Here is a 16,968-nt window from a genome sequence, read left to right on the forward strand (position 1 = left end):
ATTGTGTTTCTTTAATGCTTGATGCTTGGCAAGACATTGATTGCTACCTAGTAGTAGGGATCGTCAATAAGATGCAACATTTACCAGTTGCCATAATCAGAGTTGGTGCAGATTATGCCAATATTGTATGCAAATTTATGCAGCTTGAAAATGGACCAATCAAATCCCACCAAGGTTGATGTTAATTGGTCTAAGCTCTATAAACTTACATACAAAATGTACACAGTGCTGCATCAACTTTGAATTAGTTGCATTCCACTGCAAAGATTTTTATCTGATGGGGAGTTCAGCTCCATAGAATAGACTGTGTAGAGTATGGCTCATATACTACATGAGAGGGGGTAAAATTGGTCTGTAATCTTTCATTAACCTTTCAACTGTGTATGTAGAATAACCTGCATGAATATGAACAAATGAACATTCAGAGCTGTTACATCCACCAAGTGGAAGCATAATGTGACACGACTAGTAAATCACAGCTGGTTATAGACTGAAGTGAAAAGGTAATTTTAATAATATTACATTACAAAAAAAAGTTTACATGTGCATTACATGTACGGCACCATTTTTAAATATCACAATTGAAAATACAATACTTTTCATGCTGAATACAGATACACACTATACATTTGATACTGTACTACTGAAGTAAATTGTTCCCGCACACACATATGGGGCATAGTTTGTCCAGTTTATGTATAAAAGGGTAAATCATGCTCGGTTATTAAAGGACAGTGAAATAAACACAACTATACCATTATCACCTATGGTGACATTGGCATATTCACTGCAAACTTCTGTGAATTTCATGATGAGTTGAAATGCATACCAGAGGATTTTCACAGTTGTGTTGTCTGACACAGAAGAGGAGGGATACCAATGGTCTCACACAGAAGAGGAGGGATACCCAGTTGTCCAACACAGAAGGAGGAATACTCAGTTGTCTCACACAGAAGAGGAGGGATACCCAGTTGTCTCACACAGAAGGGCAGGGATACCCAGTTGTCTCACACAGAAGAGGGAATCCCAGTTGTCTCACACAGAAGAGGGAATCCCAGTTGTCTCACACAGAAGAGGGAATCCCAGTTGTCTCACACAGAAGAGGGAATCCCAGTTGTCTCACACAGAAGAGGGAATCCCAGTTGTCTCACACAGAAGAGGGATACCCAGTTGTCTCACACAGAAGAGGAGGGATACCCAGTTGTCTCACACAGAAGAGGAGGGATACCCAGTTGTCTCACACAGAAGCGGAGGGATACCCAGTTGTCTCACACAGAAGAGGAGGAATACCCAGTTGTCTCACACAGAAGAGGAGGGATACCCAGTTGTCTCACACAGAAGAGGAGGGATACCCAGTTGTCTCACACAGAAGAGGAGGGATATCCAGTTGTCCGACACAGAAGAGGAGATATACCCAGTTGTCTCACACAGAAGGGGAGAGATACCCAGCTGTCTCACACAGAAGGGAAGGTATACCAAGTGGCCTGACACAAGCAGTGTTTCCACTCGCCATATATTGTTACATTCCAAGTGTTGCCCCTGTCTCTGATATCATCATGCTGCTAACAACGATGAAGTGGAGAGATGAAATCAGCAGCTTCAGGTAGGTAAGGGTCCTTAATCCTCTTGCCTTCTCCCAGTTGGTAGTGCACCTCCCTATAGATAGTGAACCCCCATTGCCCCTACATTGGATGCTCTTTGATACTCCTTTTAATTGGAAGGGGTGAATCTAGGATGATGAAGGGTTAGTGTACAGGCTCCAGGATGTCGAATACAGTGGAAGTCAATCACCTGCTGCCTAAGGCCACCATCTCACCACAGGTGCATCCATACCTCTGTCCCGGGGATAAAGTTTCATGCTGCCCATTAGCCATCCTGTTGCCTTACAGATATCTGAAGCTCAGCCTAGACAAAAAACCGTAACCAATCTTTTTTCTTCCCCTTGTGTACAAAAGCTCCCTGACATCACTAACTTTCTCTAGCCTGCAGATCATGCTATCAACAGCTCTTATCGTGACTATGGCAACATCATCTTAGGGCTCATTCACAGTACACATCATATGCATGAACGCAATTTCGTGCATGTGTTTCCAACACACAGAATGCGCATTACAACGCAGATGTTGGTTTAACCAGATTTAACCAGACAGAAAAATGAGTGTGCTGCCTACAAAGATGTTCCCCACTGCGTTACAACACAACGCACAGGAACGCATACTTTACTGTAAACCGTAATATGAAAGTCTATGGAATTTCATGTAACCATGCGCATTGCACACGATCTGCAGTGCGTCATGACTGACAGAAACACACATGTAAATGATCCCTTACCTGGTATTTTGCTTTTTTTTTTAACCTCTGCAAGGTATCACGTCTCAGCCAGACTTGTCTTTCTTACTATTCCATACCTTCAAAGCTCTGCACTGGGCTCCTTATCACCTAAGAATCATATTTAAGTTTCTAGGGTTTGCCTTTAAAGCAGACCAGTTGCCTGGCTGTCCTGCTGATCCTCTGCCTCTGATACTTTTAGCCACGGACACAGAACAAGCATGCAGCAGATCAGGGGTTTCTGACATTATTCTCAAATCTGACAAGAGTAGCTGCATGCTTGTTTCCGGTGCAGACACTTCTGCAGCTAAATAGATCATCAGGGGTGCCAGGCAACTGGTATTGTTTAAAACGAAATAAATATGGCAGCCACAATATTCCTCTCACTTCCGGTGTGCTTTAGAGTGAACATAAAAATATTCAATTCAGTTTTATGTTGTATTTATCTTTTGTAAAACATATACAAATACTCACCTCATAACCTTTTCACTTCAGATTTGGTTTAAATTACTTGATTTACTTCCATATACATCAATACACTTCTAATCGCAATCTCTGCTCCTAAAATGATCGCTAACTATTACATTACCCTCACTATGCATGGCTGCAAGACTCTTCTACAGCTGCTTCCACCCTCTGGAACTCTCTCACTCATTCCATTCATAAAAACCTCAAAACCCAAATATTATTTTACTACTCTATGAACAAATGTATGAATAATATTAAAAGTAACTGCTGAATCAGGGTGCATCTATTTGCTACAAGAATGAATACTGAATTCCATTTATAAAGCAAGTACTTTTATATTTACAATAATTTATGCCTTCCTCTGCATCATCAGGGATTTCTGGACATGTTTTTCCCTTATTGAAGCCAAGGAACATGTCTTTTGTTCACCCCATGTAACTAGCATAGCTAATCCTCAGTATGATTTTGTTGATGTGCAGTAAGATGGCCTCAGAGCTAAAACATTTGCTGCCACTAAGATTGCTTCTCCTTGAGATGCTCCTTTTCATGCTTGACAAGGTAATGTTTCTGGGTAAAACTCTTGTCACATTCAGAGCAGGGATATGGTTTTATCCCTGTGTGAACATGCTGATGGGTATTTAGATTGCTCTTCTGAGCAAAGCATTTCCCACACTCGGAACAGGAATACGGCTTCTCCCCGGTGTGCACTCTTTCATGTATAGTAAGAGTTGATCTTTCAGTGAAACGCTTATCACATCTGGAACATGAAAATGGCTTCACTCCGTCGTGAATTTTCTGATGTTTAGTAAAATCCCCTTGTTGGGTGAAACATTTCCCACACTTAGCACATGCATACGGCTTCTCTCCTGTGTGAATTCTTTGATGTGTAACCAGGCTACGTTTCTGCAGAAAACATTTCCCACATTCAGAACATGAAAATGGCCTTTCCTCATTGTGAATTCTCTCATGAAAAATAAATTCAGATTCCACTTTAAAACACTTCCCACATATTGAACATGAAAAGGGCTTATCGTCACGGAGGTGCCATGCTTGGTGTCTGTAGAGAAAGCATTTTAACGCAAAGCTTTTTCCACACTCAGAACATGAAAACGAGGTCACTGGGGTTGTGGAGTTTTTCTCTGAAGAACTGGATTTTGTTTCATCCCCTTCTGCGGCCTCGCCATCACTATCATTAGTTGGAGAGTCACCAGTGTTACTGCTGCCGTACAGTCCATCTAGAGAGAAAATAACGTGTATTAATAGGGATTGGTAAATGGAGGCAGGCCTATGACACACTGGTATATGCTGGTATTAAAAATGCAGTTAATATGGTAAAAAAGAGGATTCCGTATAGGTAGCCAGATGACCACCACCCTAATATGGTTAGCCAGATGTACCCCCAAGTATAGGTAGCTACATGACCCCCCCGCCGGTATAGGTTGCCAGATGCTAGAGAGGAAGGTTAACTAATGTGATACTGATATTCTGCTATTGCCGATATTCTTCTATCAGCTTAACTAGGCGATGTTTTCTAACATGCGCACAGGGACAGTGGGCATTTCCCATCAAGTAAATAACTCTCACTCCTCAGAGTCTCAGGAAAGGGGAGTACCAGGGTCATGTTTATCCTGGCACTGGTGATTGGTACAGGTACTCCCCAGGCGTGGAATGTAAGAGCACCCGTGAGGGATGATGAGCCAATACCCCTAATTGGCAGCAGGCTACTTTGCTGCCTGGTGCCCACCAGGTTACAATCCCTAGGACTGACCCAGAGACGAGACAAAAAGGAGTGGTTTCCTTGCTGTTGGGGGAAGGAGAATACGTACTAAAGTGACAAGACTGTCGTGACAGGATTGGCCAGACAGGCCGGTGTGACAGGTGATGTCGAGAGGCCCATGGGTTTATATAATTTGATGTCATTTCTTATGCTCACTCACTCTATATGTAACCTAAAATCTTCTGATTAAAATGTAGAATATATATTGTTCAGATGTATAACCAGATATATCGGTAATGCTTGTTAATTTATTTATTTATAAAGCGCCAACATATTACACAGCGATGGACATTAGTTTAGGTTACAGACAATATTTAGGGGTGACATACAGCAATACGAAAATACAGGAATACAAGGAAGACCAGATCACGCAGCACAGTATGAGTACAAGGTAATGCTTAGTCAGTCACTGGATGGAAGCATGGAGATTAGGCAAGTGGAGTTCACTCAAATGCATAGCATGGGTGCACAGTAATGCAGGTGCATGATCAGGTAAGACACAAAAGGAGGAGGACCCTGCCCGAAGGCTTACAATCTAGAGGGAGGGACACGAAAGGTAGGGACCAGAGTTCAGCTGCGGTTTAGAGCACCTGTGAGGGGTGGTAGGCCAGAGTGAAAAGGTGAGTTTTGAGGGCCTTCATGAAGATGTTGAAGGAGGGGGCTGCCCTAATGGGTGGAGGTAAGAAGTTCCATAGTGTTGGAGCAGCTCTTGAGAAGTCCTGGAGGCGTGCATGGGACTGGGTGATGTGGGGTGGGGGAGGGGGGTTCAGGCGCAGTTCATTATGTGAGCAGCTAGATGTGTACCTCTGAGAGAGATCAGAAATGTAGGTTGGACAGGTTTTGTGGACAGATTTGTAAGTCAGACACAGTATCTTGAATCTGATTCTGGACTGGATAGGAAGCCAGTGGAGGGATTCACAGAGGGTAGCCGCCGTGGTGGCGCAATGGGAGATGGGAGGAGTGGATAATTCTGGCTGACGCATTTATGATGGACTGCAGCGGGGCTATTCGGGTCATAGGGAGATCAGACAGGTGGGAAATTATGAGGTCATGGATGAGGAATTTGGTGGTGGCAGAGGTCAGGAAAGGGCGGATCTTGCAGATGTTATGGAGGTGGAAGTTGCAGGACTTTGTGAGGTTTTGGATGTGGAGAGTGAGGGAGAGTGTGGAGTCCAGGGTGACATCCAGACAGCGGGCTTAAGAGGTAGGGCGAATGGTAATGTGGTTAACAGTGATATGCACATCAGGGAGTTTTAGGCATGGCCGGGGTGGGAAGATCATAAATTCCGTTTTGTCTAGATTTAGTTTGAGGAACCTAGCGGACATCCAGGAGGAGATGGCTGATAGGCAGGAGGAGACCTTGTCCATGGTAGTGATGGATATGTCAGGGGTGTGGAAGTAGATCTGGGTGTCATCTGCATACAGATGATAGTTAAAACCCATGGAGGAGATAACCTTGCCAATGGAGGATGTGTATAGGGAGAACAGTAGGGGGCCAAGGACCGAGCCTTGGGGGACTCCCACTGAGAGGTGGTTAGGGGTGGATGAGGACTCATTGAAGGAGGTAGTGAAGGAGCAGTTGGAGAGGTAGGATGAAAGCCAGGTCAGGGCGAGGTCGTGAATGCCCATGGACTGGAGGAGTAGGGGATGATCTACTGTGTCAAAAGCTGCTGAAAGGTCAAGGAGGAGGAGGAGGGAGAAAGCACACCGGCGTAGCATAGTTTGCAGAGCAGGCAGGACGCCCATTCTGCCCTAATAGAGGAGGATCAAGAATGATCAAGAAATTATAAAAAGGAATATAACTTCTTTTAACCACCATCGCCATTTTAAAAATGGAGGACAAAGAATCCCTTCGAGCACAGTGGACAAACAGGATGCGGGGAGGAGAAAGAGACTGATAAGTAGACTATGACGTGTACTAACTTTTAATTTTCAGTTAAGGTTTCCTTTAAAGTAGGACTATAAAGCGATACTCAAGGCGAAACAAATACATTTGTTTCAATTCCATTCATCAGCTGTAGGATGTATGGAGTTGTACACATTTTTTTATAAAATCACCCCAATCATCCCCCTACCATGAGGCACTGCACATAATGATCAATTCAAATGCTGCTGCCCAGAGACACGCACCTCTGTGCCCCCCTCTCTGCCTTCTAGCTTCTCACAAGCTCCACTTCTGCTCAATCCAGTTTCTATACACCCTTCTTTTTCATTTTCTTTATTCCAACCCACTCCATGATTTCTGATCCCTCCCACTATTTTGTATTTGGTTTAATACTCACCTATGCTGATCTCTTCAGGAAATTCCTCCTCTTTAATAATCACATTCAGATGTCTTATTTCATCTTCCTCATCTTTGAAATCGCTCTGAGCCCCTCTGGTGTCTCCGGAGACTGTGAACAAACAGGAGAGTGACACTTCCTGTAATGCAAATTTCCACTAACCCAAGAAGCAAAAGAAATCCAACAAATCACAACCAGCAGCTGCCACTCAATGAGCTGGCAACCACTACTAACAAACTACTTCACTGACCTTGCAGCACCCCCACTGGGCACATAATGTCTCCCCATTACTTCTAATAGGGGCTGATGTCTCCTGACTCCCCCACTGGCCACATACTGTCTCCCAGTTACTTCTAATAGGGGCTGATGGCTCCTGACTCCTCCACTGGCCACATACTGTCTCCCCATTACTTCTAATAGGGACTGATGTCTCCTGACTCCCCCACTGGGCACATACTGTCTCCCCATTACATCTAATAGGGGCTGATGTCTCCTGACTCCCTCACTGGGCACATACTGTCTCCCCATTACTTCTAATAGGGGCTGATGGCTCCTGACTCCCCCACTGGCCACATACTGTCTCCCCATTACTTCTAATAGGGACTGATGTCTCCTGACTCCCCCACTGGGCACATACTGTCTCCCCATTACTTCTAATAGAGGCTGATGTCTCCTGACTCCCCCACTGGCAACATACTGTCTCCCCATTACTTCTAATAGAGGCTGATATCTCCTGCCTCCTCCACTGGCCACATACTGTCTCCCCATTACTTCTAATAGGGGCTGATGTCTCCTGACTCCCCCACTGGCCACATACTGTCTCCCAGTTACTTCTAATAGGGGCTGATGGCTCCTGACTCCTCCACTGGCCACATACTGTCTCCCCATTACTTCTAATAGGGACTGATGTCTCCTGACTCCCCCACTGGGCACATACTGTCTCCCCATTACATCTAATAGGGGCTGATGTCTCCTGACTCCCTCACTGGGCACATACTGTCTCCCCATTACTTCTAATAGGGGCTGATGGCTCCTGACTCCCCCACTGGCCACATACTGTTCTCTCATTACTTCTAATAGGGGCTGATGTCTCCTGACTCCCCCACTGGGCACATACTGTCTCCCCATTACTTCTAATAGGGACTGATGTCTCCTGACTCCCCCACTGGGCACATACTGTCTCCCCATTACTTCTAATAGAGGCTGATGTCTCCTGACTCCCCCACTGGCAACATACTGTCTCCCCATTACTTCTAATAGAGGCTGATATCTCCTGCCTCCTCCACTGGCCACATACTGTCTCCCCATTACTTCTAATAGGGGCTGATGTCTCCTGACTCCTCCACTGGCCACATACTGTCTCCCAGTTACTTCTAATAGGGGCTGATGGCTCCTGACTCCTCCACTGGCCACATACTGTCTCCCCATTACTTCTAATAGGGGCTGATGTCTCCTGACTCCCCCACTGGGCACATACTGTCTCCCCATTACTTCTAAAAGGGGCTGATGGCTCCTGACTCCCCCACTGGCCACATACTGTTCTCTCATTACTTCTAATAGGGGCTGATGTCTCCTGACTCCCCCACTGGCCACTTACTGTCTCCCTATTATTTCTAATAGGAACTGATGTCCCCTGACTCCCCCAATGGGGACATACTGTCTCCACATTACTTCTAATAGGGGCTGATGTCTCCCGACTCCCCCACTGGCCACATACTGTCTCATTATTTCTAATAGGAACTGATGTCCCCTGACTCACCCACTGGGCACATACTTTCTCCACATTACTTCTAATAGGGGCTGATGTCTCCTGACTCCCCCACTGGGCACATACTGTCTACCCATTACTTCTAATAGGGGCTGATGTCTCCTGACCCCCCCGCCCCCACTGGCCACACAGTCTCCCTATTACTTCTTAAAGGAGCTGATAAAGTCTGGAGTCTCTGGACACATACTGTCTCTTCATTGCTTCCTAAAGGGACTGATGTTTCCCGAGTCCCCTGCTCATCACATACTGTCTCTCCATTGCTTCTTATCGGGACTGATGTCTTCTGATTCCCCCACTGGCCACATAATGTCTTCACATTACTTCTAATAGGGGCTGATGTCTCCTGACTCTCCCACTGGCCACATACTGTCTCCCCATTACTCCTAATAGGGACTGATGTCTCCTGACTCCCCCACTGGCCACATACTGTCTTCCCATCACTTCTAATAGTGGCTGAAAGCTCCTTCCTCTTGCCCTGTGGTGTTTATCCCTCACCTGTGCTGATCTGTACAGGAATTGCCTCCTTCTTACATGGCTCATCTCCCCTCACAGACATGTCTTCTTTTTCAGTTTTAACACAAATCAGCTTTTCAGACTGTAAAAGATGCAATACACAAAACACATTTTTAAGAATTGAGTTTATGCCGACAACCATTTCATTTTTGAATGGGTCTATCCATTCCATCTACCTGATTATGATGTAAGAGAGTCTGATCTTCCAACGTGGAATGAAGAGGACCTGTACTTGTACTTGTCTCTGGTGGGTTTCTGTTACTGGATCCCTCTGGAGAAAACACACAAATATGTTTTATAGCCCTTTATTTCCCAGCATGCATGCACCTTGGTGGCTCCTCCGTTCTGTTCCCTCTTTCACAAGAGATGAAAGTCTCTGCTTACCCGATAATGGGAGGGGCGTATTCTCTGTTAAGAAGTTCCTGCATAGATTCTGCAGTCCTTCCAATGGTTCTACTTCATTATATGCCCAATTCTGCATTTGGCTGGTTTGTAAAGTTCTTACTGCAATAAACCAACTGTAATCACAATTAAAGTGGGATTACACTCAAAATTACATTTTTGCTTTAAAACATTAAAATACAGTAAAAAAAAAAGAAACACTATAAAACTGGCCATATACTTATAGATTTCCACTCAATGTTCCAAAATGATCAATTCCTTTCTGAAAAGAATTGCTTTAAATGGAATGGATTCCTACCATACACTGCACATCAATTTCCAATCGATTCCAGCAGGGAATGTACTGAAAAAAAGATCGAACTGCAGAGTTGTGCTGTTCGATGCAGTGCAAAGCTATACACCATCAATCTGCCAATGCTCTTGCTCCGCCCCCGATTGTTTTACATTTTCCATCCTGTTCGATCGATTCTTTCATTCGATTTTTGTTTAAGATGGATCAAAACTCAAGCAATCAGATATTTTAGGGAATTGATTCCTAGCAGATGAACTGAATCTGATAGGAATTGAATGAGAAAATTCATGAATGTATGGGTCCCTTGAGGCTGTGTTCCCACTAGAGTGGAGAATGGATATTTTTTGTTCATTCTCTGTTCATCGCAAAACTGACATCGAATGGCTCTTATTTTATAAACATTAGCCGTTCACACGTGTCACTCTGCAATGGATCTGTTGCGGTAAGCAGACGGACGTCTGTGCCGCCTGTGATAATCCCGGGGCAGGCGGATGTCTTTCCCCAGATAGACTATTGGGGTAACGCATCTGCCCCAGGCTCCAGCCGACCATCAGAGCGGGCAATATACTGTCAGCTCCCACTGGCCGCATGTGATCCGGCTACAGATGGGAACCGAGCCTCAGACTGGTCCGATATCATTTGAACGCATATTTATACCTCACTGAAGCTAACTGATATCATTGAAGGCTGCAGGGCAAATTCTCAAACTGACCAGTAATTAAGTAATTGCTGAGCAAACGAAGAGAAATGGTGCCCATACAGCTACCGATTGTAACAGCTGATTGACCAATAGACAGATTTCTCTCTGATCAGAGAAAGGTTTGTAGGCCAACATAAAGGGTCCTATACACTGGTCGATTTCAGCCATCAATTCTATCAAATGGATCGATTGGAAATCGATTTTGTCAAATCTATTGATCAATTTGAGGCCGATTTTGATCGATTTGATCTATCTGACAGGATGGAAAATGCAGACTGATGGCCCATAGCGTTGCATTGGACCTAATGGTCCAATAATGCATTTAGATCGATTTCCAATAGATTTCATTCTGAAATCTATTGGAAATATGTTCCTAGTATGTGGCACACGTCAGATAGATTCCTGTCAGATTCGACTTGACAGGCATCTGAAAGAAATTATCTGATGGTCGAATCTGCTGCACATTTAAAAATGTATGGCCACCTTGAGTTAGCAGGCCAATTTCTGACCGATTTCAGCACTAAATGTTTTCGGCAATCGGCCTTGTGAGAACGGCTCACCTATGTCCCCCCAGTGTACATTTATACTGCCCAGTACCTATGCATTAATACTACCTCTCCGCAGCTGTGTCCAGACTCCTCTACATGGCCCATGTGGTTGCTGGGTTCATATAGGGCACAAACCTGGAAGAGGAGTCCAGACACAGCGGTGAGGGGTCAGAGAGGTCAAATATTAATGCAGGGGCATGGGCAGGGGGGCTTGGGGGTGTATGTTGGCTACATGTACACAAGAGGGGACAGTGGCAGTGTGTTTTCGTCACGTAAATGAAGCAATAAGCTTGAGCGTTAACCTCTCCAGTACATTGGAAACCACACAAATGGTTTAAGCTGTTAATTTTATGCTTACGTTTATTGCTTTAGTAGACCACACATGAAAATTGAGTGTAATCCCACTTCAAATTAAAACACCTGTTACTAATGAAAGGTTATGAGAAAACTTGCACACCTATATTATAAGTTGATGGGTGCAATAGCATGAGTAGATGATGTTAGCATTAGCAAAAGTCAATATAGCCAGGTCAGTCTGCCCACCACAACACAATGTTACAAGATTCTGACGGCAATTAATAATCACACTTTGGGGAAGATTCACTAAAGTTAGCCTTGTGTAACAGCGAGAGTTATCAACTGTTCTGCGTGCTATAAACCGTAACGTACCTTAATTGGTGTCCTTGCAAGCTACGCGTGCTATCGGCAGCGTAGCATGCTTAAACTGGGGGCAGGGACTCTGTGCACGCTATGCTGCTGAATTGCAGCATAATGAATGCTAATAACTAACACGGCTCTACTCCTCCCGCCCTTATCACCAGCAGGTCCAGTCACATTTACCTCCCTGGCATTCTGATTACCCGCGGTCGCGCAGCCGCGGGTGGTTTTTTTAACCTAATTTTCTTTTTTAATCATGTAGCTAGCCTAGCGCTAGCTACGATTCCCTGCTTCCTCCCTCCCACCCTTCCGATCGCCGCCGGCGATCATGCCCATCAGGAAATCCCGTTCTGAACGGGGATTTCCTTCAGGGCTTCCCCCGTCGCCATGGCGATGAACGGAATGACGCCATGACGTCATAGGAAGTCCTGATCCACCCCTCAGCACTGCCTGGCACTGATTGGCCAGGCTGCGCACGGGGTCTGGGGGGGCCTATTACATGGCAGGTAGTGGAGTATCGCCGACGATCGGAGAAACACGCAGCTAGCAAAGTGCTAGCTGCGTATTTAAAAAAAAAATTATTCAAATCGGCCCACCAGGGCCTGAGCTGTGCCCTCCAGTGTAACTGGAGGAGCTCAGCTCGTCCAGAACGCTAAGGAGGTTAAAGGACCTGATTCCTGCATTCTGGCCCAATAGGCTGTCTGTCAAGTGACAGACGTGCTAAGTTTTAACGTGCGCGTAACAGCTGATAACTCTCGCTGTTATGCAGTGCTAACTTTATTGAATCAACCCCTTTGTTAGAAAAGTTCAATGTGATGTTTCAAAACCACTCAGCGTTCCTTCCTCAAGAAACAGTTACCCATAGCAAAATTATATAATGGTGAGGCTGGATGTGAATGTTTTAGTATAAATATCCTGGAAAATATGTTGAAATATATGTATTGGCTGTAATTATAATCAAACAACTATGATGATTTTATGCTACTACTGATTGACAGTAAATCTCAAACTTTGAACAATATGCTATAAACATTAAAAAAAAACCAAAACACTATTTTCTGCACTGGGGCAACCCAGTTCAAATCAGGGCTGTGGAGTCGGAGTCGAGGTCGGAGCAAATTTGGGTCTGGGGAGTTGGAGTCAGAGGTTTCATAATCTGAGGAGTCGGATAATTTTTGTACCAAATCTACAGCCCTGGTAAGTATTAGACTGAGTCAGAGCAATTTTGGGTACCCTGAGCTGGAGTTGGAGGTTTCATGAACAGAGAAGTCAGAGCTGAAGCCAGATGATTTTTGTATAGACTCGAGTCACTGAGGTGTAATGTTCTAACCTTAGGCTACATGGTCAGTCTGCCGGAGGTGAATGCTGCATTTTCAGTGGAGTTTTGTTCATGTGATCTTTTAACTTTTGTGGGATTGGGAATGAATTAGCCACTATGGTGATATATTAAAGGACACCTGATGTGAGGGGGATATGGAGGCTGCTTTACTGATTTCACTTTAAAGAGAACCAGAGATGAAGCACCCTCATGTATTTTATTACATTTATCAGTGGGAACATGACAGTAAACACCTACCCTGCTTTTAGTTTCATTGTTATCTGCTTAATTAGTCTATTAGCAACTGTGATAAGAATGCACCGACTATTCAGTCGAGGTTTGACCTGGAATCATTATAGCTGAGTCACTCTTCTGTGTAGTCTTTTCAAGCCCAAGCCTTCCCCTCTCCTGGCTTAGATTTCATGCTTTGCATACTGAGAGCTGTGATGATATGGGAGAGGCTGCTGCTCCTGAGAGAGAAGCTCTGTGGCTGTAATATGATCCCTGTGTGCTCTGTGTGCTCTGTGTGCACTAGATACTGATAATAACGGCAGTTTCATTCCTATGAGAGACACTTCCTACAGGCAGATATCATACCAAAATGAAAGCACATAGATGAAAGGCTGCATTTAGCCTAGATAGCAGCCTAGTCTCATAAAGCCTAGACAGCACATCCAGAACAACTCATAACCCGGAAGGAGAAGGGATATGAGCCGCGGCCATATTTGATTTTTCCTGGAGCAATAATGGATAAAAAAAACACTAAAAAAGGCACAGCAGAGCGGCAAAATTATCAGGTAGAGCATTTATTTTTTACAAGCTATCAACTGATATGTTTATTTTGTGTGAAACGTTCATCTCTGGTTCCCTTTAAGCAATACCAGTTGCCTGGCTATCCTGCTGATCCTCTTCCTTTAATACTTTTAGCTATAGACCCTGAACAAGCATATGAAGATCAGATGATGCTGACATTTTTGTCAAATCTGACAAGATTAGCTTCATGCTTGTTTCAAGTGTGATTTGGACACTACTGCAGCCAATAGATAAGCAGGGCTGCCATGGAACTGGTATTGTTTAATAGGAAATAAATATAGCATGGCAGCTTACATATACTTCTCCACTCAGGTTCTCTTTAAATTTGGAAAGGAATAGTATGGATAGAGTGGAGTGCCACATCTTCAAATCACTCCCCACATTACATGATATGCATCTGAACACCATACTTGGGGGGAGGGAAGTGCAGCTGGTAACCTGGGTGCCTGTAGCCCCCTGGTAAAATGGGCAACACATAGACCGCAATGTTAATAGCAGCTATAGCGGTGCTCAGGGGGTCATTTGGGCTCCGATAATTACTGTTTTTAGGCAGCATGAATATTGGCTGAGGCGTTGGGCTTTTTTTTTTAGCAGTGAAGGCACGCAGATATCGGCAAATATTGGGGGAGGGTCAGTTAGGGATCGATAGAGGGGAGATTCAGTGGGAGGTTTAATGATAATACATTGTAATTTTTACCAATATTATAATGTCATATTACCCAGAATACTGTATAGGTAATTTTACCAATTTTGTTTTTTTTTAAGCTTTCTTAGCTCCTGATGCGCATAACAGGAGCCCGGAGTAAGCAAAGCTTTATGCCTATGCACAGAAAAAGTGGAAGTGCATAAACACCCCACAAAAACGTGCATGGGCAGCGCCGTGCCCCACCAAAGCAGGGCCCTTTCCGTTGTTCCCCCGGAGGGGAACCACCCCCTTGGGGTCCTCCAACACCCAAAAGGATTGGAGGACCCAGACTTGCCATGTGGTTGTCCACTGGCCAGGATCGGCCCCACTAAGAGGGCTTCTCTAGTCGGGGACCGAAGTCCCCAGGGGACAAGTACCCGGTGCCAGCAAGCTGGCCCCAACTTTGCGGCCGGCATTATAAAAATTCTGCATTCTCCCTAGCCAAAAGGCTGGGGACCTGCGTTGTTTGGCTAAGCATACAGGTAGTACAGACCTTAGTACCTTACTCCACCACGGGGTTTCCTGGGTTTTTAAGGTACTCCTGGATCGCCATTCCAGGGGCAGTACAACTCAGTAAAGCCCTCAGCCTTTCAGCTTTGATCATGGTAGATCCATCTAGTCAGAATCTCAGGGTACATAAGAACAACAGTGGACACCTCTACTAGAGGATCTGGAGGTGTCCCTCCCCTCTTTCATGGTGCCCCCCCCCCCCCCCCCAATTCCGGGGTTGTCAGAGCTTACTTCGGGCCCGGCCCGCCCCTGAAACTGAGAAGAACAGATATAACACTTGATCTCAGCCAAAAGGCCGGTAATTTTACAGAATTTTTTTTTTTTTACCAATGTTCTATAAGCAACTATCCCCTTCCCCCAAATTAGCGATGCACCCATTTTAAATGTATGCAGAGGGGAGTGTTGGTTGTGTGGCAACAGCTTGGGGCAATCGTCTCAGACCCAAATAGTCACCAATTATTTCTAACTTTGTAAATGAAATTTAACTGGTACAGTGTTTTTTTTTTTAGCCGAATAAGTCCAAAAGTGTATTAGGTTACAAGACTACACTGGTCTGACTGTGTCACCACCTCTCAAAATGGAATTGTCCTGCATAATATATATAATGTATATTGCCATTTTTGTAAACCGCATGTTGTGTGCCCGATCCATCTACCTCTTTCTTCTACTTGAGCTATGTCATGCTTGGTGAAATAAACAATTCTGTAAGTGATGCGACAAAAGAAAAATACCTTTACTTACCCGGACCTTCTTCCATCTCCTACAAGTCACGTGTCCCTCGTAGGGATGATCACAGATATGCAAATTGTTTTGAGTTGATGCAAATTTATATGCAAATACATGCAGCTTGAAAATGGAGCAATCAATTTAAACCTGGGTTTAAATTGATTGGTCCATTTTCAAACTGCATATATTTGCATACAAATTAGCATAATTTCAGAAAAAATTGCATCTCATTGATCATCCCTAGTCCCTCGCCGCAGCTCTGGTCTTCTCCTGGGTCCCACTGGCAGCCTCTGAAGATCGCCGACCCTAGTATCGTTCCACAATTGCAGCATGATTTCTTTAAAGTGTACCTGAGATGGGCACACTAAAGTATTTTATACTTACCCGGATCTTCCTACAGCCCCATGAGCACCTATGCATCCATCGCTGTCCTCCAGAGTGGCTCCCTTCTCCTGGTATAGGTTCCGGTAATCTGGCTCAGTCAAGCCAGTCGGATTCTTTGCGCAAGCACAGAGCCAGATTACCGGGACCGATACTATGCGAACAGAGACAATCGAGAGGACAGCGAGGGGCGCATCGGTGCTCATGAAGCTGGAGGAATCCCCAGGTAAGTATAAAATCTCTTTATTTGCCGATCTCAGGATTACTTTAATGTCTATATTATGATATATGTAATGCAATGCAGTTTATCCATCTTCCACTCACTGCTTACCTGGAGATGTGATCTGGAGCGAGTAGGAATCCACAAGCCTGCAGCAGCTCTCCTTTTCACTCCAAACGTTTCTCACCCTACAAGGACTTCCCGTTCAGCTTAGCAGCCCTCCCTCACTTCCTCTAGTCTACAGCAAAATGGCCGCCTCCAGCGCTGAGGACAGGTTCTATTTCTATATCATAGTTAAATGAAATAAGCAATAAATAACATCAGTAGCATAAATATAATAAAAAAAAAGTGTTAAAATGCTTGCATGTCTATGTGTTATTACAGTACATTAGCAAATGTTCTGTTTGTTTGCCTTTTTTTAGGTACATGGCTGCTGGGTAAGAGGTTTGGATGGTGCGCCCTCTAGCATTTGGACTTGGTAGCACACTACAGTTACAGACGAGCTACCCAGAAAGCTCATGGTGAATCAGAACTAGTGATAGGAATGCGTACGTACGAAAAGGGCGTCGGGAAAAAAGGG

The 16,968-nt window shown here is 44.6% G+C and overlaps 1 protein-coding gene across 1 annotated transcript; it reads right to left on the minus strand.

Annotated features, from left to right (window-relative positions):
* Positions 1 to 491: 491 nt before the first annotated feature.
* LOC137534372 (gastrula zinc finger protein XlCGF17.1-like) lies at positions 492 to 16,649 on the minus strand. The gene is made up of 6 exons (XM_068255851.1): positions 16,500 to 16,649; positions 9,521 to 9,654; positions 9,313 to 9,407; positions 9,119 to 9,218; positions 6,856 to 6,966; positions 492 to 4,031 (listed from the first exon to the last, which is right to left on the minus strand). Exons 2-6 carry the CDS (start codon positions 9,615 to 9,617, stop codon positions 3,310 to 3,312), a joined length of 1,125 nt encoding a protein of 374 aa, XP_068111952.1. The 5' UTR covers positions 9,618 to 9,654; positions 16,500 to 16,649; the 3' UTR covers positions 492 to 3,309.
* Positions 16,650 to 16,968: the final 319 nt, after the last annotated feature.

This window comes from Hyperolius riggenbachi, chromosome 10 (assembly GCF_040937935.1).
Source record: "Hyperolius riggenbachi isolate aHypRig1 chromosome 10, aHypRig1.pri, whole genome shotgun sequence".
In the NCBI taxonomy this organism is placed as follows: domain Eukaryota; kingdom Metazoa; phylum Chordata; class Amphibia; order Anura; family Hyperoliidae; genus Hyperolius; species Hyperolius riggenbachi.

Coding starts and splice junctions, on each gene's coding strand:
- LOC137534372 (XM_068255851.1), bottom strand. CDS start 9,617: ATGCAGAATTGGGCATATAATGAAGTAGAACCATTGGAAGGACTGCAG. Junction 6,967..9,118: donor TCCTGTACAGATCAGCACAG/GTGAGGGATAAA, acceptor GTTTGTTCACAG/TCTCCGGAGACACCAGAGGG. Junction 4,032..6,855: donor TCCTGAAGAGATCAGCATAG/GTGAGTATTAAA, acceptor TTTTCTCTCTAG/ATGGACTGTACGGCAGCAGT.